This window comes from Diabrotica undecimpunctata, chromosome 1 (genome assembly GCF_040954645.1).
Source record: "Diabrotica undecimpunctata isolate CICGRU chromosome 1, icDiaUnde3, whole genome shotgun sequence".
Classification (NCBI taxonomy): Eukaryota; Metazoa; Arthropoda; class Insecta; order Coleoptera; family Chrysomelidae; genus Diabrotica; species Diabrotica undecimpunctata.
This window is the reverse complement of record NC_092803.1, coordinates 50943579-50969129: the sequence shown is the minus strand read 5'-3', so window position 1 is coordinate 50969129 and position 25551 is coordinate 50943579. Positions and strand designations below refer to the sequence as shown.

The following is a 25551-nucleotide window of genomic DNA, read 5'->3' as shown; positions in this document are numbered from 1 at the left end:
AATGTAAGAAACATCATAGAAAAACCCAGAGAATATCAGATCCCGATATTTATGTTTTGTTGATTATACAAAGGCTTTTGATCATGTTAGATGGGACAAACTATGGAACATACTGACGATAATGGGTGTACATAAACACTTGACTCAATTTATTAGCAAACTGTATCAAGATAACCGGGCATATATTCGAAAGGACGGATACCTGTCTAACGAATGCACTTTAGAGAACGTCAAGGATACATTTTATCTCCCTTATTATTTAACATAATATACCGAACTCATAATGAGCAAACTTTTGGATGGTTGGGAGAGAGGATTAAACCTAGGCGGTGTCAAGATATCTAACTTGCGTTTCGCAGATGACACTACACTTCTAGCCTCTACTCCAGAAGAAATCACTAGCTTACTAAAAAAACTCGAGCTAAATAGTGCTAAGGTTGGACTCATTGTTAACTACAACAAAACCAAAATCATGGTTACTGATCGTCAACACTTTTCTGAAACCCGAACTATTGGGGTGCGAGGTAGTCTCCTCTATGATGTATCTTGGAGCCCTAGTTAATAACACAGACAGTTCTTAACCCGAAATTCGAAGACGCATGCAACTAGCAAGATCAGCAATGACTGAACTAAACGGGGTATGGCGTGATCGTCACATTCCTATCACAAACAAGAAGAGACTCGTTTCAACTCTGGTCTTTTCCATATTTTACGATGCATGCGAGGCATGGTCAATCAAATATTCAAAGAGCCCACATGAAATGGTTCACAACTACTTCGAATTTCATAGAGGGCTCGCTACACGAATGTCTCGGTCCTAGATGAAATTAAACCCAATCAGAGTACTGTTTACTGTAAAATTTTAAAGTTCTTTGGTCATATCCATGGAAGCGATCACAAAATTGAGCGGTTGGTGGTCCAAGGAAGGCATCTTCAACGCCAACGCGGCAAATCTCTACAGCGATGAGCAGACATTACGAAATAGCTTCTCAACAGTATACTGAGGCAGTACATGTAACAGATGACCAAGACTAGTGGAGAAATATCATTAATCAAACCATCCGATGATGAACCACAACACATTTGCTAAGATTTTAATGACTATGATGATGATGAAAGTAGATTTAATCTTGAAAACTTTCTGAGACTAAATTTTCATCCAATACTACACTCGACCACAAAACTGTCCAAGCAGTCATATTTTCTCTACAATTTCCGTACAATTCCCTGTACATTGATTTAGAATATTTCTTCAAATGTAGGAACATAAAATAAAGTAAATGTTTCAGTTTTTAAGCTTCATCAAATCACTTGCGCTTTTTTATTAATTTTTGTGGGTACTTTCTTGCAGTTGCTTCTTATTCCAACAGATTAGGTTTACCTTGAAGTATAGTGTTTAAATACTTATACGTTTCAGCGGAACTTGATCGTACTCGAGATTGTCTGGACAGGGTAGGCGATAATCAACTGATGCTGTTGAAGATCGTTTCCCTCTTGTAAGCAGATTAGGTAGTTCGTGCTATAAGATGCAACAATTCATGTTATTTGTAATATGGATGAATGGAGAAGCGTTCTTTGTAAGGTAGTTAGATATTCATCCAATCGTCTTTAACATGTGTTTAGACACTCTGAAGAGCGATATAACCAGAGTTACATTTCTTCCTGTTTGGTAGTGGAGGTAAATTAAATGGAGAGGTTTTTCGTAGGAAGCAACTTTGTAACCTTTCGTGTCTCGAAGAATCTGCGATACCTATCGCTTGGGAAAAAAATTTTTATAGCAATAATGTTGATTAATTATTATTATCTATGTGTATTACTAAAATTTCGTATTAAAAAGGACTGAACCTGCAAATTAATTTCACTGTAAAGCCATAGTTTCATTTAAATCAAATGAATATATCTCGTAATAGAAAAGGTTCGGTACACTTATTCATGTTCAGCCGCAGGCAACGTTTCGATTATATGGCTTTAGTCAAGAACGGAATTACTAGTCATTCTTTAGTTCCCATCATACAACCGGAATAAAATAACCGTTTTGCAATTACTTGCTTGATTTATCTTACGTGTGCACATATCGTCTTCGAGCTGCTGCTATTACACGCAATTATAATAAACAGAATTTAGAGAAGAATATTAACTGTTACTTTGCGAACTAACAAATGAAAGATAATAGAAAGAGGTGTAATGGTCATGGATGACAATATAGAAAAAGTACTAGCCTTGCTATATGTGACTTACAGTGAATTTGTGGTGATATATAGGAGTCACTGTTGACGAGACTGTCTATTATGGTTAAATATTGAAACATTTGTGTATTCAGAATAAGTGGGTTAATGGAGGCCATACTTTAAAATTATTTTGACATATACTTGATGAATTGAAGAATTGAATGAATACTTGATGGGTCAAAAAAATTTGGCGTATCAAACTTAATTTTTTTCTTACGAAACGCCTTTTATATTTTATATATATATATATATATATATATATATATATATATATATATATATATATATATATATATATATATATATATATATATAAGCGGGGATCCTACAGCTTCTGCCGCTTCCCGCATTTCGATCGCCATCTTTTTCTATCTCTCCAGGTGTCTTCATCAATGGCTCTGTCTTTCATGGTTTCCATAACACCTTGTATCCAAGACTTGGCTGGTCTTCCTCGTTTCCTTCTATTACTTGGATTGTATTCCATAGCTCTTTTTGGCCATCTGTTGTCGTCCATCCTCTGTACGTGTCCATACCATATTAACTGTCTAGTTTCTATTCTTTCAGAAGTTGTATGTACTCTATCTGTTTTTCTTCTAATTTCAGAATTAGGTATACGTTCTACTCTTGATATACGGCAAGTTCTTCTTAGGTAGTCCATTTCAACCGTGTCAACTTTTTTCTTTCCTTTTACTGTCATTTGCCAACATTCTGCTCCATATGTAAGAATGGGCTCTACAATTACTTTGTAGATAGTCATTTTAGTTTTCATAGTAGCTTTGTTGGACCAAAGTATCGAATTCAGAATTTGAACACTCTTCCTGCCTTGTTGCACTCTATAGTCTATATCTCGTTCCGTTGTTCCTTTACTGCAGATAATACTTCCCAAATATTTGTATTCGTAGCACCTTTTCATTTGTCTAATTTCCAAATCCGGGTCTTCGTCTTCACTGCCTATTCGCATATATTCTGTTTTAGACATATTCATACTCATCCCCCATTTTTCGTATTCATCTTTGAGCTTTCTAAGCATATAATCTGTATCTTCTTCACAGCTTGCAATTAGTACTTGATCATCTGCAAAGAACAGCGTTGTCAGATAATGGTTGTTAAGCTTCAACCCCATTCCCGCACATTTTTGTCTCCACTGGTGCAGTGCTTCTTGGATATATATTTTGAATAGGGTGGGGGAAAGAAAACATCCTTGTCTCAAGCCTTTCGTTACTGTAAATACCCTTGAGAAAGTATTTCCTGTTTTTACAGTGCTTTGAGGACATTTATAGATGTTAAGTATTGCTTTTAGATATGTTTTACTAAGGTCCGTTTTCGTCAAGACACTAAATAAGAGTTTTAAAGGAACTGTATCATAAGCCTTCTCCAGATCTATAAATACCAGATGCGTAGGGAGGTTTCGAGCTGTTCGTTTTTCAATTACTTGTTGAAGGGTAAATGTGTTGTCCACGCACGATCTTCCTGCTCTGAAGCCGCTTTGTTCTTCAATTTCTTTATACTCCTCTTCTATTCTTCTTTTCAATATACGACCATATAACCTTCCCAGCGAGCTAGTTACGCTAATGCCTCTATAATTTCCGCATTCTTTTCTGTCTCCCTTTTTATAAATGGGGCTAATGTGGGCCAAATTTATATAATTTTTATATTGTGCATCACAAATTAAATGAACTTTACATTTCATATGTCTGAACATTGTAATTCAGAGATATTTTGATTTTTCGTAAATTGCAAGGCCTAAAGAAAAAATGTATAACCCTGAAATACATAAATTTATCCAAATCCAATTTTAGTAAAAAATATTAAATAAAAATAAAGTTACATAAATGTGTAAACGATGGTTTAGTTAGTGACTATAGTTCATCAACTTTCTATTAACTATGCCCAAAGCAGGTGTCCATGCTTGTGCAGGGCTTATGAAAGGGCTAAAGTAGTGGTAAATTTTTGCGACTTTAAAACGACAGTTCTGGGAATTGTTCGAAAGTGTTTCTCTTTCTGCAACTTTTCTGTCGATTTGTGAAATTATTTGAATAAAAAGTTTACCAATAAATGGATGGGAGAGGAGGGCGAAATTAATTTCCTTACTTCACTCATATAGATTTCATTTTACGGGGATATGTTAATGTATCGTTTATAGTAAAGTTTAACTAAAATGAACTGAACTTAAAGGCACTGCCACGGATATGGCATTGATGGAATCGACATACATAAAGTTACTCCAAAACATATTAAGTGTTGTACAAAATTCAATGATCTGTAATTTCGGCTTGAATCAAACGCTATCGAACACGGGCGATAGGTCACCACTTCACTCCAATTATCTGAACGCCTTCTGTGACATTGTAAACCGGAAAAATGATCTACTTCTGGATTTTTCGACAGTTTACCTGAGTTATCTTGCATTTTATTATATAGGTCTAAAAAAGATCAGTTTCCGTTATCTAGAAGCTAGTTTCGTCTGCATTATATAATGAAATAACGCGATTGTACAAATAATAAATAAAAGTATAAATAAATCGAAACATGATAATTTAGCGAAGCAGTTTTGCAAACGAAGAAAGATATGAAGATTTCTGTGGCTCAAAAAAGGTCCTTGCGGAAATGATTGAAGGAAGCATGGAGAAGATCCAGAAGTAGTCGAATTCCAGTAGACCTACAAAGCTATGATGGGAAATTTCGAAAATGATCGAAGAAATTTTTATATAAATGAAGAAATAATCGATAAAACACTGAAAAATGTATAGACGTTCTAGGATAAATTTAAATAATTAGAAATTAAGACTTCCAAATGACAGATCTATCACCAACTGACGCAGCTGCACTAGATCCAGGTTCGATACCGAAGGAAAGATGAAGAAAATAATAATCAAGACACCACATGAGTTTGTTGTACCCATTGGACAGAAGAAAAGACTGTTTCTTTGACTGCGACTTTACGAGGAAACACTATGGACATTTTAAGATCGATTTCTGAGGCTTAAGAAAAATATTATCAGATCTTATTCAATCGAGTGGAAAAATGCTTTGGAAATAGCCATCTGCAACAAGTATACAAAACGCAACTACGAAGTAGAATCCAGCATAAAAGACAGAACTTTTTTTACTATTCATGACTACTTACATGTTGAGTGTTTCAGATTCTCTGCTACATAGTCTGCAACTTAAACAACCCCATTGTATGCATGGCGCATGTCCAGTAAGGAAGCCTGTTGTTGTTCTAAGCTAACTACTGCTTATTTTCTACAGTTCGGTAAATATGTTCGGTAATGGTTTGAGAGAAAGTGATTGACAGAAAACTTTACAATTAGAACACGAAATGGCTAGTCAAAATTCACGGGGTCATCAAGTTCGAACCATTGGAGAACAGCTATAAATGTCTGGAAGACATGGTACGAAAAATGCCATGATACAATGACTATGAAACGTGAGCCTAGATGTTGGAGAAGTAGACCGCCTTTGTCGCAATTGCAAAAAACAAATACAACAGTCGGAAAATTAGAACTAATTTGATCTACGAATTAGAGAATGTTGTTTGTTTTGCATATAGAAATCTAAATTCTGTGTCAACTGGAGCATCTGCTCTGAGTATAGTGGATTTTTGTATTTTTTATATTTCCAATTCTTAAGTGAAATCTTCGATATAACGAAAATATAGTTTTTTTATTTGTATACTACTTAAATATCTAATATCATTCAGCAACTAATTTGCCACGGGCGCCAGGTATATCTTATTACAAATCTGATAGTTTCATTCATACCGTACCGGAAACAGAACTCGGAACCGTTACAGAAACTGGTAGTATTTAAAAAATCGATTAATTACCCGATTCAATCACAACGACACGCCCAGAAAACGGTTCAAGTGCATTGCTCTCGTGATAAAGACACATAAAAATAGTTTCATATACATTTCGCACTGAACCTGATCCGATATCTCCTTGTCAATGAAAGTGATTACGAGTTTTCTAATAGCTGCGTGTGGATTCATTATCGGCCCAAGGTGTTGTTTGTTACTCAACGCTATCATAGTTCATTGATGATCGAAAAACCATCGATCGAGTGAAAACTGGCCGGTCCGGTTTATGTTACTGAATCTGTGGATAATGAGGTCCGTTGATCTAGAAACGATATACTTTTTCAGAAATGTTCGAGGAAGTAGATATTGCGGAAATGCGGTGACCATGTGAACATTCTTTCGATCGGAATAAGATACATACTTTATTATGTCAATTTTTTTAATTATTAAGACTATAAATGTTAAATTTTCTCATAACTGTTTTGCCGCAGTATACTTTAGAATTAAATTTATTTTTTTATTACTAAATAACGATAGACCGATAATACGAGAAGATATGAATTACTTCAAGTTATACTGGAAGGAAAAGTACAGGGCAAAAGATCAGTAGGAGACGCCAGAACTCGTGGCTGAAAGACCTGAGGAGATAGTTCGACCGCTCATTCGCAGAAATCTTTCGCGCAGCAGTTTCCAAAACTACAATTGCCATTTGGATCGCCAACCTTTGAAAGGAGACGGCGCAATGAGAAGAAGATAATACGAGAATTATTCTGCATCTAAGGGGACTGACACCATAGCGCGATTCAGGAATCGTCGCAGTCATTCGGTAAAATAATATATTAATAGTTTTAATTTGGCACTATATATCGATCGGTAGGACAATTTGTTTCGGACCAAGCTAAAGCGAACGTGTCGAGTGATTTTGGAAGCAGTTATAAAATACTTTCAATATAATGTCTTAGGACCAACCAAAATCAAAGTGGAGCGTCATTCAAAACTATGGAATCTGTCTCTTCGATTTTAATGTTTAAAAACTAAGTTATCGCATTTAAGCACAAAATGAGCACAAATGGTGAACCCCGTAGTGAATATTCAAAAACTGCTACCGCCCGGATATGATTGAAAAATCCGACTATGATATCGAATAAAAGTGCGTGAGATAATAGATATATGTAGTGGGTTTCTGCGAGTTGCTTTTCGATATTGCTCATTTTTTTTGCGACATTTCATAATTATCGATAAAACCTGGATTTACACAATAGTCCAGACGGTATCTGTTTAAAATAACGATTTTTGGGTGTGAAGTATACAGGGTATCCAGAAACTCTCCTGACAAACGAAAACCGCAGATTCCTCAGATAATTTTAAGACGATTTAACCCAATTCACCGACTCCGAAAATGCTTCCTAAGGAAGCTAGAGCTCTTTGAAGATGGCGCCTTGTAAGTAGTTTTTTTTAATAACTCCATAACGCTTCTATTTAGAAAAATAAAAACTGATACTATTATTTATTGTCCAGAGTTGGATCGATTCCATTAATTGCGAATTCCTAGTACAGTTCATAGGCGTACGTTTTGGTTAGGTCAACAGGTATTTTAATGCATAACTTTTTTATCTGTAACTTTTAAGCATTTGTGATACGAGATTATTAAATTTTTAGATATTCTAGTACTAAAAGGTACTCTTACTTGAAGTCGGTAGGATACACCGTTTTCGAGAAAAATTGATTTGAAAATTTTTCGTTTTTTCGCCATGAAAGTTAAATTAATATTTTTTGCACTAGTAGGCTTTGAACTGTCAACAGAACTATAACCTACGTTTTTCATTGTCAAACTCTTGTCAATTCGTGAAGTTTCTCTTTTAGTTTTTACTTTGTGGCATTCAAACACAATAATTTTAAATGGTTTTTACTAATGAGGAATACGCTGATATACATTTAGTTTATTGCGAAATGAGGTGTAACGCTCGAGCAGTAAAGTAGATACGCTGAAATATTTTTTGGTTAGGAAAAACAAGTTCAGTGTTCCCAAAAAATAATGAAACAGGGCGACATAATGATGTAACAGCACATCAAGATGGAAGTTTACGAAAATTTAGAAATTAGCGTTCGAAGACTATCTGTCATGTATCCCACAATTTCAAAATCGTCTGCAAGAAATATCTTACACAACGAAAATTTATATCCTTTCATTTTACAAAGGTACAAGTACTGCTACATGGAGATTTTCCTACTTAAAAAATTTTCAAATCGATTTTTCTAGAAAACGGTGTATCCTAGAGACTTAAAGTAAGAGTACCTTTTAGTACTAGAATATCTGAAAATTTAATAATCTAGTATCACAAATGTTACAGACAAAAAAAATACCCGTTGACCTACCCAAAACGGACGCCTATGACCGGTATTAGAAATTCGCAATTAATGGAATCGAATCAACTATGGAGGATAAATAATCGTATCAGTTTTTATTTTTCTAAATAGAAGCGTTATGGAGTTATTAAAAAAAACTACTTACAAGGCGCCATCTTCAAAGAGCTCTAGCTCCCTTAGGAAGCATTTTCGGACTAGGTGAATTGGGTTAAATCGTCTTAAAATTATCTGAGGAATCTGCGGTTTTCGTTTGTCAGGAGAGTTTCTGGACTTCACACCCAAAAATCTTTATTTTAAACAGATACCGTCTGGACTATTGTGTAAATCCAGGTTTTATCGATAATTATGAAATGTCACAAAAAGATCTTCGAATTGTGGCAAAAACGTGCCAAAAAATCTCGGAGAAACATTAAAATGATTCGGTTTACTCAGATGTGAGCAATATCGAAAACCAACGCGCAGAAACCCACTATATCTATTATCTCACGCACTTTTATTCGACGATTATTCAATCTCATAGTCGGATTTCTCAATCATATCCTGTATCACCCTTTATAATCGCAGTTTTTTGCATAAATCGCTCCAAAATATCACTACACATGATAATTTCACTACGCGCGAGTTGTAAAATGTGGGCTTAACTTTTTATTAAACAAAATATAAAAAAAATTTAAAAAAATCGATGTTTTTTTAGAAACATAACTGATATATTCGTTAAATATGTTTTCGAAAGTTCGTGTTTGAGCCCAAATAACCTTATGCAACACCAAAATCCGCCAATTATTACATGAGTACAATTTACAATCACACCTTATAAGTGGATAATGGGAGACTTGATTCCCCAGAAACTTGTTTTTTTTTTTTGGAAAAAATGTAATGTTGCAACTGTATTAGACAGAAACCATCCGAAGCAAGCCAATTGAGAGAGCCAGTGGATTCAAATTATTAATCATTTAGCTTAAAACAATTACGACTAACCATTTCTGCCTGACAAAAGTCTGAGCAGAAAAACTCGGCCATTTTTATTCCTGAATTAAAAGATCCTGAAATATGTCTATAATCGCAGCTTCTTGTTGCCATATGATTTAGTCAAGTCAATAAACACATTATCAAAGATCTGTATTTTTGCGGTATTATGTTTACATTTATATAAATAGTTCCATTCATGGGGAACGAAAGGGCACGATAAGGACGAGGCTATAAGGCATTCAAGTTTAATATAAAAAATCGATAGCTAGAAGCCGGCGTCGCAGCGTTGGCGGTCGGTGGATGCCGTCGCCGGCGGCGGCGACGACTCAGACGTCATTCGGTTGGCACAGCGACCGATAACGCCCATTTTCCACTTCCATTGTCAAGGATATGGGGATAAAGGGACTAGATCTCCCGGTGAATATTTCCGCTGATGATAATCTGTTTGTAAACGGAGCGAACCTTTAACGATTTTTTGTTAAGGATTTGATTCTGAATGCAAAGATACACAGCTATGCTGTGCAGATTTTACCGCAACATTACATGTTTTTCATTTGCCTAAATAGAAGAACTCACTTATACGAGTAGAAACCGGCGCTTGAAATTGAGGAAAAAAATATACACTAGTCGCATGATTCATAAGATTTTGGTTATTAATAAATAACAACGCCTATAAGATATTTACAAATGCCTGGAAGTTGTTAACAAATATTCTTTTATTAAGTTCTAGAATCTCTATAGTAGAAACTATAACTGTTTTCACTTGAAAATTAATTGTTTTCTTTTTCAATTTCTGGTTTGCTTTCGTATAATTAGTACACTGTATTTTCGCATTTGTTCTACATATTTCACTATTTTCGTATATTTCATATCCATAAAATTTTTCGTATTTTTACTCATTTAAAAATTAATGTCGATATCATCTTATCCGCTGTGTTTTTGTTACTATAGATTGTCATTTTTTCATCAAAAAGACAATTATATAACATCGTCAGATCTGGTGGATCATCAAAGCGTATCTTTGAATTATTGATAACACGCCTTAAATGTGAATTTGTGATAACCAATTATTGTGGATTTTCGACGGTTTTATCGGATGGCTTAGATAACATTTAAACCGCACATCTCCCGAAACCGAAATATATTCATATAAAACAAGAGAGATAATCACAGTTCGGTACCATAATCATCATGATTTAAATACATGAAACAGGAGTACTATCTCACCATCTAATTGATCTTATTTATTTACTAATATCCACTGTAATGATATTACTTAGAGCATTATTATATATAAAAAATAAAAGACGCCAAGTTTGACAGTTGGTCCAATTATATCCAACAACATACTGAGATGATTTTTACTACAATCATGCTTATGATTATATATTTTATTTCTACGTAAAATAAAATAAAAATGAAACTGAAAATGACTTACAGCTCTTCTCGCTGGCGTTGGGATAAAACCATTTTCATGATAATGTTCCGAAGCTGACTGAAAAATTTCTATATCATTACCTGAAACAAAAAAGATACAATTGAAAATAAAGACAGTAAAGAGTAAATAGTATTTTTATTCCGTACTACTCTATGGCTACCACAGAATTAAAGTACGAGGGTTATCTTTTTAGTTTTGGATATAGCCATAAAGACAAAAAATATTGTTACGTAAAAATATGAGTCATAGTTTTAACCTGTAAACATATTTTTATTCACATGTTTATGTTTTAGATTTTACGAGAGGCTTCTATTTACCTGAAGGGACCTTCAGGTGAAAATACCCGTTTGCCTTTACCGTTATAATTTCGCCGCTAGTCGAGAAGGCTGTCGATGGTTCTAGCTAACGGCACTGGCATATATTAACAGGACATTTTATTTGGAAGGGTCAGTTAATATCTGAACCCGCGGCCGCGATTTAAATGTCACGCTCGCCTATATAAATTATGTATAGTTCGTTAAATAAATTAATATAAATTATTGTGCTTTTTAATAAATTAAAATAAGAACCTTTTAATAAAGACATTATAAATTAAATAAAGACAGCAGTTAAATAAATATCATTTCAATATATAGACTTAAAGAACTTAAATGCTTTTCAAAATATCTCCCACCAAGATCAATATACTGCATCCTTTCAAACCAATTGGTAAAACCGTTATTCGTCTTCAGTTGACACCTGCAAAATCGCTGTTTTAAAGGCATCGATGGCTTCTTCAGGCTACTGGAATCGTTGCCCACGCATTGTTCTTGATCTTTGTGAAAGTAAAGAAGTCGTTGGGACTTGGGTCGGAGCAATACGGTCGACGGTTTAACAATTCGATGTTTTGAAGTTCCAAAAACTCTATTGTCTTTTGGCTAGTATGAGCACTTGCATTGTCCTGATGTAGAATGATTCGCCGTTGTGTGTTGCTTTGCCGAAGTTTCGCGATAATTTCTGGTAAACAAACGGTTTTCAATCTTCTAAAGTAATTGTTGCCACATGACCAGATTTTGACACAAAGTTGCGACCATTTTCTTTAACACTCTTCGAGAACGGATCACTTTTGTTGGTTTTTCCTCATCGTGAAACACCCACACAGCCGATTGGTGTTTATTTTCCGGTTCGCAGGAGTAAATCCAAGATTCATCACTACTAACAATACTATAAACGTTTTTTGAGCTTTGTTGAACCGTTCCAATGTTTTTCGATACCCATTGACGAAAACCGCATGCATGTTTTGCTGTGTGACTGCTGTTTTGGGTGGAAATTTTCTTTTCGTCGCTGAGACTGGAGCGACCACGTTGAAATTCTCAATACCAGCAGGAAATAGTTGACTGGTGTGGTGCTTCATTCCAAAAACACAGAAACCATTTCAGCGAGACATTGTTGTTGGAAGAATCCTCCCCGAAAATTGTAAAAAATTATTGCTCGAAAATGTTCTCGGCTAAGATCCATTTTTCGACCGACTTGCTAATTTCAAAAATTCACTGTATCTACACGACTTGTTGTATAGCAATGAAACTCTCAATTTATGTTACCAAAAGATTGTTAATATACAAAATATTAAGTACATTTGAAGTAACGTCCAAATTAGTTAAGCTCATCCGAATGACAATGACGAACAGTGACTTCAGGTACAGATACAACGTGAGATTACAGAACCATTTAAAACAACACAAGGATTAAAACAGGGTGATGGGCTGGCACCAACACTGTTTAATTTGGCACTGGAATACGTAGTTAGAAAAACGTCAGAAGGTAGAAACAACACACTTATCAGTAAATTGGTCGAACTGGCAGCATTTATGCATATGACATAAATATCATAAGCAGAACCAAAGAAACAGGCGAGAATACGTATATGGATCTTAAATCACATGCTAAACAAATAGGTGTGTCAATAAACACAAAAAAAAACTAAAATTCTAGTACAAAGCCGATCGGAGAGAACGACAGCAACACGACCCTACCTGACAGATGACAACTTAAAAAACAAATAAATAGCTTTATCCATTTAGGAATCAACTCACAAAGGACAACATTTACGATGCAGAGCTTAGCACAAGACTCATCCTATCCAATACGGCATACTTTGCTATGAACTAGATATTTAAATCACGAGACGGACACCAAGGACTAAGATACGAATCTATAAGATCATAATCCAACCGATAGTGGGCTATGGATGTTAAACTTGAATATTTACTCAAAAATCTGTAAACCGCATGGACATCTTTGAAAGAAAGGTACTGATACGAATACTAGACACTATAAATGTACTCCAATCGTCAGAGACGAAAATGCCACTGAACCTCTAAAAATCATACGAACAAGATGAGTATTGCCGAGAATATTAATTTTGAACCCCCAAAAAGGATGCAAAAGAGTTTACTACTTTTACCCCTGGGCTTCTCCCTAAAACCTCCCTGGGTAAAAACACAAAAAACTCGATTTACCAAAAATCTATACGCCGTAGAAAAAAATATTTTAAATAAAAAATGTAGCTGAGATAATTTTAAACAAATGTGTTTATTAGCACCTTTTGTGTAGAATGAACCCTTCTCTCACAAACAACGCTTGAAGCGACCGACGATTTTGAACGTCTTCTTGAATTTTGTCGATAGGACACTTGGATCAAAAGATATCGAATTTTTACCGTCGAGCTGATACAAATTGTATTGAACATTGTTTCGTGCGCATAACTGACATTCAAAATCGACGGTCGCTTCATTGTTTCAAGCATTGTTTCTAAGGGAACGGTTCATTCTAAACAAAAAGTGTTTTAAAACATTATTGTTTATAATTATCTCAGCTACATTTTTTATTTGAAACATTTTTTTCTGCAGTGTACAGATTCTTGATAAATCGATTTTTTTGCGTTTTTACCCCCCTGCGGGGGCGGGGTTTTAGGGGGAAGCCCGGGGGTAAAAGTGGTAAACTGTTTTGCAATTTTTTTGGGGTCCCAAAATTGATATTCTTGACAAAATTCAGCTTGTTCGTATGATTTTTAGGAGTCAACTCTCTGACGACTGGACTAATGGGGATCCAGATATAACCACTAACTTCATTAACTTTTCAAAGAAACACCCATCTCAGAATTAGCTCCAGAGACTTATAGTGAGAATGGATAAAGACAGATTGCCAAAAGGCCGTTAAGTTATACCAGCAAAGATGTGTTCCAGAACTTCGAGACCAGCGGCACATGACCACCAATGATGGAGACAGATATTTCAGGCCCAATTTGAGATGTAGCTGTACATTAATAACTGATTCGATTTCTTTTTATTTAAAGAATTTAACACGACCTGGTTGGTACGAGTATGCAATTTGGTTAATTCTGATTTTTATACATATAACACATACACGAGTATTTACAAAGTGAGCACTCTCGTAAAAGTTGTAGCTTTTGAAAATCCTTTTTATATGTAACACCAGCTAATTAGAAGCAATATAACCATAACATAACATCACAATAATGTAGCCTATTGGAAATATTACATCACATGTTTTCAATAAAAGCATAAACATCACAGGTAAGCTATCAAATCTCTTATTTCCTAATATCCCGCTTTCGAGTACTAAAAATATTTTTGAACGCACGCATGTAGGGACCTGAAACAATTTTAGAATAGCGTGTGTGAAGAGGGAACGAACAGAGATACTCGAGTGCATCTGAATCCGACGATTTTTGGCAACGATTCAACACCTTCCGAAAATAAAAGAAACGAATGCAGTCTAGAAGTCTGGTCGAAGGGAAGAATGTACTTCTATTTCATGGAATATGAAAAGGATGTCGCCGGAATTTGGAATAGGGGAGAGGTTTTGTCTGAAAATAGTGGCCTTGTCGTTTATTTGTGCTCGTAAGAATTTAAATGTATGTGAATATGTTCTTATTTTGGAGTATTTACCAGAGTAATGATGAAATATAAAGTGCAACTAACAAGCGTTATGAGATTTGCTGTTTGACGTTATACATATGTTCGGAATAAAAAAATCCATTTCATATATAGCCTCTTTAGGAACCTATTGATTGTTCTAATTTCACTTTACAAGATATTATATATTTTAGTTTATCATGTGCACGTATAGCCAATGACATACCTTTTTCATTGAGCTAATAACTATCAATAATAATTTATTTTATGATATCGATAAAATCGGTTGTTACTTGATATACGGCGACAAATATTGGAAAAAGTGATTGAAAATTGGACCTCCAGATTAGACTACGTCAGAGCCAGCAGTGGCAGCCATATGCCAGAAATCATATTTAAATTATAATGCCAAAAGATTATCTTTCGAATAAAGTTAATTTCATGTCAATTTAAAAAAATCATCTTTGTTTTATTCCATTTAAAAGTTCTATACCTCTAAAAAAAACCCTTTATGTGCATCTATTTATTCACTATATTTATTATTTTAAAAAATCTACTAAATTTTTAATGGTCGAAATTAAAAGACATGTCTTATAAAAACCAGTGCACATTCATTGATTTCCACAGAACTATCGATTATGAAACCCAACAAAAGAATTCAGAACAAAAAAGAGCATTAACCATAATTGTCTCATTCCATAACTAATAATGACTTATAATTTTTAAGGAGATAACTGTCTTCAAGAAATTTGAGAAGTAAAATTTTTGTAGGGATTCTTTCACGATGAATGACCTCAAATAGAATTATGTGAAAACAATAAAAATTCTGAAGGAGTTTAATACACTCGTATCGGAAATTAACACCTCATAGTTTTTAGAATTATTTAATTGGGGAAATATTTTCTAAAAATATCTTTTCTAAATCAAAGTGGAGTAACAAAAAAAGATAACGTTAAAAATGAGTACATTGGGAGTAGTCTAGTGGTGGCACAAATTGATACCAAAATGAGAGGGCAAAGTTTAAGTTGGTTCGAGTATCTTCAACATCAAGACGCTAATCACCATAAGGTGATTAGTAGTCGAGATATACTTAAAGAGTAGAAGAGGAAGACCAAAGAAGACTGGGGAGGGACGCTTAGACAAGACATTGTCGGTAAGAGGTATTGGTATGTGACAACTTAGAAACTTATGGAGAAATGTAATTAGGAAAGCAGGCCCAACATAAGGATAGAGGAAAAGAAAAGTATGATAATGATATTCTACACCCTTTCCTATGCTTCTTAGGCTGTATGGTGATTTATCTCGTGCTATTTTTACTAGTATGTGCTCATTCATTCTACTTATTTAAAACTTAATGTGAATTTTGGGATTCTCCCCGAAAAATATTAATTTTTGGCGGTTTTCTGAAGATAGTTGTATTTGTGCTAACTAATTATTAATCTTCTCGAAATTTGGTATATTTAAATTGAGTATTGGTAAATAAATAAATTTTTATTTATCCAGTCAATGTGAAATAAAAGTGAGAAGTGAAGAGAAAATGTTTCCAACAGGGAACGGACCAGGATCAAATGATTTTCAGTACCCTACAGTGCAGTTTCCAACTGTAATGCAGAACGAGCCTACAAATCTAATAAATCCGTATTACCAAGTGAGTCAAATAAATACTCAAGATCCACCATTGTGCTCAAATCAACCAACAGTCAACCAAATGATACCTTTCGATAATTATCAACAACAATATCAGGTACAGCCAGTAGTTGCCCAGCAAACCAACTTTTCTCATTCTACATCAAACTCTCAAGCTAACTTAAACTTAAAAAATAATCCAGAAACACAGAATGAATATGATTCGATATCAGATGAAGAACAAGAGGACTCTCAAAATAATAAACACTCATGGCAAACAATAAGATCAAAAAGAAAAAAGCTTAAATGTCAAGATTCAAGAGAAGAAGCTCTAATTGCACTCTCAAATAGGTTTCAGCCACTTCCACAGGAAAACTCCGTAAATGATACGAATAAAAATCCACCAATCTCAAAACCCCCTCCAATTTTTATATATGGCGTGAATAACTATAGTAAAATGATAGATAATTTAGCTCAAGCAGTAGAAGTAGAAACTTACTTCACTAAAGCCTTAATAAACAACACAATAAAAATTTTACCAAAGACACCTGAACCCTACAGAAAACTAATACATCACGTACGAGAGGAAAATATCGTCCATCATACATACCAACCTAAGGAAGACAGAGCATACAGAGCAGTTATTCGAGATCTACATCAATCTTTTCAGATAGATGAAATAAAAGTGGAAATCCAGAAAAAGGGTCATAAGGTAGGAACGTTACAAATGTCAGACACAGATTAAGCCGTGAACCATTACCATTATTTTTTGTGGACCTCGGGCCTCAAACAAACAACAAAGAAATATTTGAACTACAGTATATACAACATTGCAAAAAAGAGGGTTGAACTACCGAAAATTAAAAGAAATATACCACAATGTACACGATGTCAAGAATACGGGCACACTAAAATGTACTATGCAAAACCATATAATTGCGTAAAATGCGCTGGATCACACAACACAAAGGACTGCAAGAAACCAAAAAACATGCCAGCAACTTGCACTAACTGCAATGGAGACTATCCTTCCAATTACAGAGGCTGTTCTGTTTATCGTGAACTACTAAATGTCAGATACCATGACAAATCACCACTCAAAATCCTGTCAACAATTCCAATGTAAATATACCTACCCAACATCATGCTCATAATTTCAACAGAATCAGTCATAGAGATGCTACCATTGGAAACATAAATGCAGATAACAAAAATAACAATGAATTAGCAGATAAACTATCAAATTTTCTAAACGAATTCAAAAATATGTTCTCTCAACTCTTAAACCAAAATAGCATGATTTTAATCATGTTAACTACAGTCATTAACAAAATAACAAAATAGCTTTCAAGTCAGTATGAATTGCGTCGTGGAATGCTAATGGCATTTCAAACCATATATTAGAGATATCACTGTTTTTAAAAATGTATAATATAGACATTTTATTAATATCTGAAAGCCATGCCATACAAAGAACAGTTATTAAGATACCTTACTATACTGTGTATTATGCAAACCATCCAGACGGAGGAGCACATGCAGGTTCTGCCGTTATTATTAAATCAAAAATGAAACACCATTCAGTCCAACCTTATATTACGGAAAAAATTCAAGCAGCAATCATTAAAATCTAAACAAACACCTCCCTCAATATCGTCCGCATATCGCAAATTATTGTAGACTTCACCATTCACAAGTATTCCTTCTTGTTTTTCAGAAAGTGCTATTCTGAAAATTTCGGGGTAAACGTTGAAAAGCAGGGGTGACAAGAGGCATCCCTGCCGTACTCCTCTTTTAATATTAAGAGCCTGTGATTCCACACCATCTACTAAAACTGATGTTGTTTGATTCCAATATAAATTTGCAATTATTCGAACATCTCTGCTCCCAACCCAATGTCTTTTAGAGCTTCGATCAATATAGAGTCCTCAACACGATCAAATGCCTTTTGGAAGTCAATAAAACAACAGTATATGTATACAGATATATCTCGACATCTTTAAGCAAGTACGTTCATTCCAAACAGTGCCTCTCTCGTTCCAACCCCTTTACGGAAACCAAACTGTGTGTCATCCAGGTATTCCTCGCATTTATTGTAGATACGACCATGTATTACCTTCAGAAAAATTTTCAATAAAACGTTTAACAAACTGATCGTTCTATAATCAGAACAGGTTTTTGCTGTTGTCTTCTTAGGTAGAGCTATAAACAGTGAATTAGACCAAGGATTAGGTAGTTGTCCGCTGGTATAAATGGTATTGAAAAACCAAGTTATAGCCTCTAAAACATTGCTATCATTTATAAGCTTGTATATTAACATTACAAATTAAATATGCTGATCAGGGAGAAGGATAGGCCAGGCACTCCGCCACAGTATAGCTCTCAATGTTAACTATGTGGGAAAAGCTTTCTTTTAAAAGCTCTATAGTGTGTTTCCTGTTGAATGTCAGATGGAAGAGTATTGTAAAATTTAACACATGCATACAAAGGACTTCTCTCTGTTAGAGACAATCTGTGAAGTGGGAAATTCAAATTAAGGCTTCTTGTGTTATATTCATGATTGGTAAGCAGGTGATAAAACAAAGTAAAATTTTTAAAAAGGAACTTAATACATACAAATACATAGATGGCTGAGAAAGTGAGTGTATTGAGTGATTTGAATCGGCCTCTACAGGATTCTCCCGCATTTAGTCCTAAGGTTACCCGGACTGCCTTTTTTGGACTATAGAGACAGTTGAGCCATCCACTGCAGCACCCCAGAAGATTACTCCATATCGTATAACAGAATAAAAGTTTGCATAATAGTAAAATCATCTGGTCCAGATAGCTCTTCAATATCCTTAATGAGTAGCATGCTCTATTCAGTTTTTTTGTCGTATTTTGTATTTATTCCCCCCAATTCAGGTTCTGGTAAATATGAAGACAAGAAATTTAACTGATCTAGCAGTTTCCGTGTTTTGCTATAGAAAATTGATTGTATGGGAACTGTTCTCGTGACTGGCTGGTTCTAAAGTAAACAAAAACTTATAGCTTAGAGTTTGCTCTGCCCCTGTGAGGAGTGTTTCTAATGTTTTTCCCAGAAAAGCGCATTTGAGTCATCAGAGAAATTTACAAGGTTTGAGGAACCACTAACCACCGCATTTGGAAAGTCGTTTATGTAGACCAAAAAGAGAAAAGGCCCCACGACGCTCCCTTGTGGTATGCCTAATTTTAAATTACAAGCTTACTTTTTGTGACCTATCTGTGAGAAATGATTTTATGCATTTTAATGCCTGTCCCTGTATTCCATAACGATGTACTTTTTGTAATAATTGAACATGATCTAGACTATCGAAAGCCTTAGATAGGTCCAAAAAAACACCCAGTGTTTTCATCTTTGCCTCTAGTTTTTCTAAAATTTTTGATATAAAATCATAGGTAGCGTTATCTGTCCTATAGTGTTTTGCTCTAATATACCTGATGAGATCTCTATTATGTTGTCTGTCCCATAGTGTTTTTCTATGATATATCTGATTTTTTTCATTATACATGTTTCCAGTAATCTTCATGGTTTCTTGGTATCAACTGTTATCTCAGCAGTATTAATCCATATGCGTGGATTAGGGGGTTTAAGTTGCTGGTCCCAAGCCCAGTTAAAGGAGGAGAGTTCTCGGCTGACGATTAAGACGATTTATGTATAAAATGTGGAGTGCGCGACGACGCAGAGCATTGCCTTTTCCATTGCAACGCTTTTCACGATAAACAACAAGATATGAGAACAAGGCTAGGAGAGACAACACCACAGATTATAATAACTATAGCCATGCAAAATGCAGAGAACTTTAACGTGATAGTAGACCTAATAACAAAAATAATACCAAAAAAGGAAACACTCGAAAGAGTGAGACAAGATAGTGACAGAAGACATTACTGACATGGAGTAGAGAGAGGGTCAGCAGCGGGGCAGCCAAAGTAACGTTTGCTAAGAACATGTACCAGATGCCTGAGGCTGGTGTGTGGCTGGTGTGAGGCTTCACGGGTGTCTGGATCGAGAGAGCGGACTGAATCCCACACACCAGGGGGGACCGCAGTACCCAGATTTCTTGGGGTACTGCAGACTGCCTAACGGTGGAATATAATCTACAACATAGGATTTGAAAATAAATAGTTTGAAGACGAAGATTTTAAGTATCAATATAAATAATAAAAAGGCAAAATATATGTAGTCGGAGTAGACCAAACCAGTCAAGCAGTTTAAATATTTGGACTGCGGAATTCTATGGTTACAATAAAAAAACAGATCGAAACAGGCAAAAAATGTGTTTCTGAAACGTCGAAAATCTGACTATTTGCAGATTAGAGTTCAAATGCAAAAAATGTTATAGTAAATATAGTAAATGTTACAATTGACTGATTTTGTTATACTAGAAGTTTTGAATTTAAAGGCCTGCCTGATCCATTAACAATCTTGAGACTGTCGAAATATTAGTTCTATGCTGAATGGTGATAGGTGAATGTACTATAATAGAGGAAAACGTTCCATTTTCAGCAGTTACTACTGGAAGAAAAGATACAAGATAGAAGCTGAAACGTAAAATTTTGTTACAGTTTTATACCCATTACTGATATAAATATAATAATGGAACTAAACAATGAATTTTTCAGCTCCCAGTAAGTTCAAAGACGGATCTCTACGTGGAGGGGCACATCACCTTGCTTCAACCATATATATGGGGATATTTGCCGAATTTCTGTATTATCTAGTACTAGTTTATCTCTGATATTGTGTGCTTTTGTATTTACCAGGAACTTACGTTTTCTTCATATTAAGCTCACGTTTATTATCAAGCCCTTACTGAGTTCCTCTTCTTCTTCTTCTTCATGAGCCATCTCCTCTAAGAAGGTTGGCACCCATCATGGCAATTCGCACTTTCGATACTGCTGCTCTAAAGAGGTCAGCAGAAGTGCAGTTAAACCAAGCTCACAAATTGTTTAACCAGGAGATGCGTCTTCTTCCGCAACTCCTTTTACCCTGTATTCTTCCTTGCACTATTAATTGCAACAAGTTATAACGCTCGCCCATCGAAATACACTCCCAAATCAAAAATAAACTCCATTTTTTTTTAATTTCTCCTGATTGATTTCTCCTGATTTACTGTTATATGGCCCAAACTTCTTGAAACCTGTATCTCCAGCTTATTAACATTAAGAGACAGTTCGTTTCTGATACAACATTGTTAAAACCTTTCCAAATCTTATACTCATAGTCTCTTTGATAAGCTCTCACTAATGAGAGAATTGGATGCTCAGAATGATTATAGAGGCATTAAACAGCAATATAATGAGTATGTCCAAAATGACATTGACAAGTCAATGATTAATGTATGCTAATACAATGAATGACACTTCAAGAACACCTATTTCCATCCCAGAACGAAATAAATACACCTTTCACAAAATGAGGGTAGAGCAAATTGAACACAGCTGGCTTTTAGTAAAATTCGAATAAAAATAAAAAGTAAAATAAAGATTACAAGTAAACAAAATAAACTTCTATAGACTGCATAGCAGACATGAAGATTTATTAGAACATGACGAAATTACATAAGTAAGTTAACAGAAACGAACAGCAGTACCTGGACTACTATCTCCCTGCATTTTTTAGGGCTCACAAAGATCTATTATTACCAGAAACTTCGTAGTACTAAAATGTAATTATTACAGTTTCAAATATTATGTTTATATGGGATTAAGTCACAATTGATTGAAATGAAACATAAATTTTTAACCAATGTTTGATGTTTCAATTTCGACTCTGGAAATCATTTTCAATAAAGATTATTTTAAATTGTGTGAGTGTGTAAACGAAAAAGTTAGCAAGGTTATGTTTTTTCAAAATTGATGGTTGACTTAGTTGGCCTTGATCTTGTAGGCAATAAATAGCCTGCTTTTAATTGAAAAAATCTAATGGTGGTGTTTGTCCCCTGGGGATATCAAATTCTCACTCTAATATTTCTTTGTTATTATGAGTTTGTATAGTTATATGTTTGTGTATTTTGTGTTGCATGTTTATTGTGTATAATTGTAAATGATATGACTCACTTTTTTCAGAAACAGTGTAACTAGTGTACAATATTTTTTTTATATACAAATGCAAAAATTCAATTCAAATTTTAGTAACAAGATTTAAAATTGATTCATGAAAATACATGCACATACATATGTGCAAGAATAAGGATAAAACACAACTAAAAAAACAGTTAAATGAACACCATTTACGAGGCAATTAAGGATATAAAAGCAAAGATGATCAACTTATGACTAAGGATGATGTTAAAATGAAGACTATTACTTTTGATCTCCAGAAATGCCTGCCAACACCAAACCTATGAATAATGAGTTGTTTTAGAAGAGGCAGTTGTGGACATTTAATCACATATAACATCCACATAATTGGGCTCAACTAATTCAGCAAGTAGAAAGAAAAAATTAAATTTAGTTACAGAAATGCAAAGCTTTTTTTTTTGGTGGTTAATAACAAAGTAAAGTGTAGACAGTTTTTTTTGGATCGTTAGATTTAAAAGAGAGAAAAGCAACTACAACTTTATTACACAAGGGGGCATATAACAAGCATGTGCCTATAACGTTAGAAGAGAAAAAACACCTGATGGACTTAGTAATATATAATATGTCAGAATCACTTTGTGGAGTTTTATAAAATTCTTTTCACAGAAAAACTTACTGGATTTGTTCCCTAATTCCTCAACTTTTGATGACACTTAAAAGTTTGAAGTATCTTCTAGTTAGTTTTGTAGTAATTAGTAGGTATAAGTCATTAATGCTTAAGGTTTTTTAGTAATTAAATATGTTAAATTTATGTAAGCTTGTATTAACATAATAAAATCTTTCATGATCCAGTGTTATCATTCTTATGTTCTATTACGAAAGAGGTAAGTCATGTGCGTATTTGTGAAAAATGAGGTACCTAAGTCAATCGAATATCACTTTATGACATTTTGTTCACAAAATATTCAGTATAAAATTTTTAATCTATTTAGGAAAAGTACATGTAAAAATAAATTGCAAGTAAATTATTTTAAACATCTGTAAAACAATTTCATTTGTTCTTGTAAAATTTTAAATAGGGTTTTTCTCATTTTCGTCTTTTATGACTGGTTCCCCTTTTCACGCACAACAGCAATATATCCTTCATCTAGAAACCTTTGATTTAAAAAAAAATTAACAGAAAACACTCCAACCAAAATTGAAAGTATCTATAATAATCACCTCTGACATAGTAAGCTTATTATTAAAAAAAAAAAAAAAAAAGAAAAAATCTAATTAAAAATATTTATTGTGCACAAAGCCCTAGATATATCTAATATAGTTTGTACTACTAACCAGTACTGATACTGCTAAATAATAAATTTAAGTATAAGAAACTAAAGAATACTTATAATTGTTTGAAAACGCACCTTCATGCCTTCTGTTTTAAAATAATTTAAGGAAAGAATGCCACATAAACAGGGAAAATAAAAATAATACTTTGCAATAAAAATAAATCTTCCAAATAACCCTTTGGCAATTGTGTCTTTCTTCAGTTTCATTTTTTTATTAAATTTTGTATTGGCTCTCCAATATTCAACTAATACACCCTGGTCCCACATAAGGCCCCTGAAGCAATCCACATAAGGCCCACGAATCAAATCAATCAAAATGTGACCATCAACATCAACTGTATTTTCTCCAAATAACCTTGATACCATCAGCAAATCTTTTCCAATACCCCAATATGTATTGTCTACATGCACGAAGATAATCAAAATGCTGGCATATATATTTATATAAGCAATTCAGAATCAATATGTGACAAATTTACATAGATTTTCGTTAAGGACAAAACTAATCCTCGAGCATACATTATGGAGACGTTTCATAATAGTATCATCTTCACAATGCAAATATCTTCATATGTAATTCTAATTAGTAACAAATTTGGAATTAATTATAACTCTTGATTAATTATTCAAAGGTTAAAGAACAACAAATAAGAATGATTCAAAGCAGAAGGTTGGCAGGTAGTTTTAACTGTCAAATCCTAACAAACTACCTTCCTAACGTATTTAAATAATGTTAAATGCGTACAAAAATATTTGCGATATCTCTCCAGTAGTTCTTTGTTTGTGTCTATGAGAATCTCTCAAATTTCACAATACCATTTAAACGATTTTTAAGTCTAAAGATAAAATCGATATCGGCCATTTTGGTTAAGATTTTGTTGTACTACATTATGCTGCTAACACTCATCTCATTTTAATATTTGCAAAGGATTCATAAGGGATAAAGATTGTACTTACACTTCCTCCAAGGAAATTACAAAGAGGTAGAATTTCACAAACTACAGTCTACGTATTTTAATCAGATATTAAGAAACACCAACACTACCAACTACCACAATCCACACGAATACAATGCGCATGAAATATGAAAATTCAACATTTTTGAATGACTAATCACCAAAGCTGCCAACTTGAATAGCCAATTCCCCCAGATTTGAATTAATCTAAAACCTAATGTATTGATTAATTTATGTTTTGTGGATATTATTAATCTTTATTTGTGATTTTTAAATTACCTTATATATTCAAAACAAGGTACTCCAAAGTCCAAAAATGGTACATTTTATCGTTTACAGTGACTAATTTAATTTATGTTTAAAAGAGACTATCATAGAACAAGATCACTCTAAAAATTTCTGCAGAAAAAAGGAGAAAATAAAACAGTGGCGTCATTAAAAGATTTTAAGGTGACCCATAATACATTTTTATATTTTGTTTCCCATTTGTGTCACAATTTATTCATGAAATTTAATCACTTATTTTTTCTTAATACATATATACCATGAGTTTAACAAATAAGTCGTGTAAAATATCTAAAAGATAATCTCAAAGAAAATTTTCATTAATAAAGGGGGAACATATGCAACCAGTATTCAACTATTCCAAAATCGAATTTTAAAATCTGTATGTCAATAAAGATTATAGGTAATGGATTTTGATAAGGGCTATGATCTTGTAAATAACAGGTAAACTTGTGTACTGCATCGGCATGACCCACAGCTCTTGTCAAAATCCATTACCTCTACCAGTTTATATACTTTATTATATCTCCCCTCAACAGTCAATATCGATTTCAAATGTCGCATTTGTTTTTAAGAGCATTAAG

At 34.0% G+C, this 25551-nt stretch overlaps 1 protein-coding gene across 1 annotated transcript in view; it reads right to left on the bottom strand.

Moving 5' to 3' along the window:
• Lis-1 (LisH and WD40 domain-containing Lis-1) overlaps positions 1–24837 on the bottom strand; it is a 91501-nt gene extending 66664 nt beyond the window's left edge. The window contains exons 1-2 of the mRNA XM_072542362.1: positions 24684–24837; positions 10805–10884 (exon numbers count right to left, since the gene is read on the bottom strand). Of these exons, the coding sequence (XP_072398463.1) occupies positions 10805–10842 (38 nt within the window). The 5' untranslated portion in view covers positions 10843–10884; positions 24684–24837. The remainder of the gene's footprint in view (positions 1–10804; positions 10885–24683) is intronic.
• Positions 24838–25551: the final 714 nt, after the last annotated feature.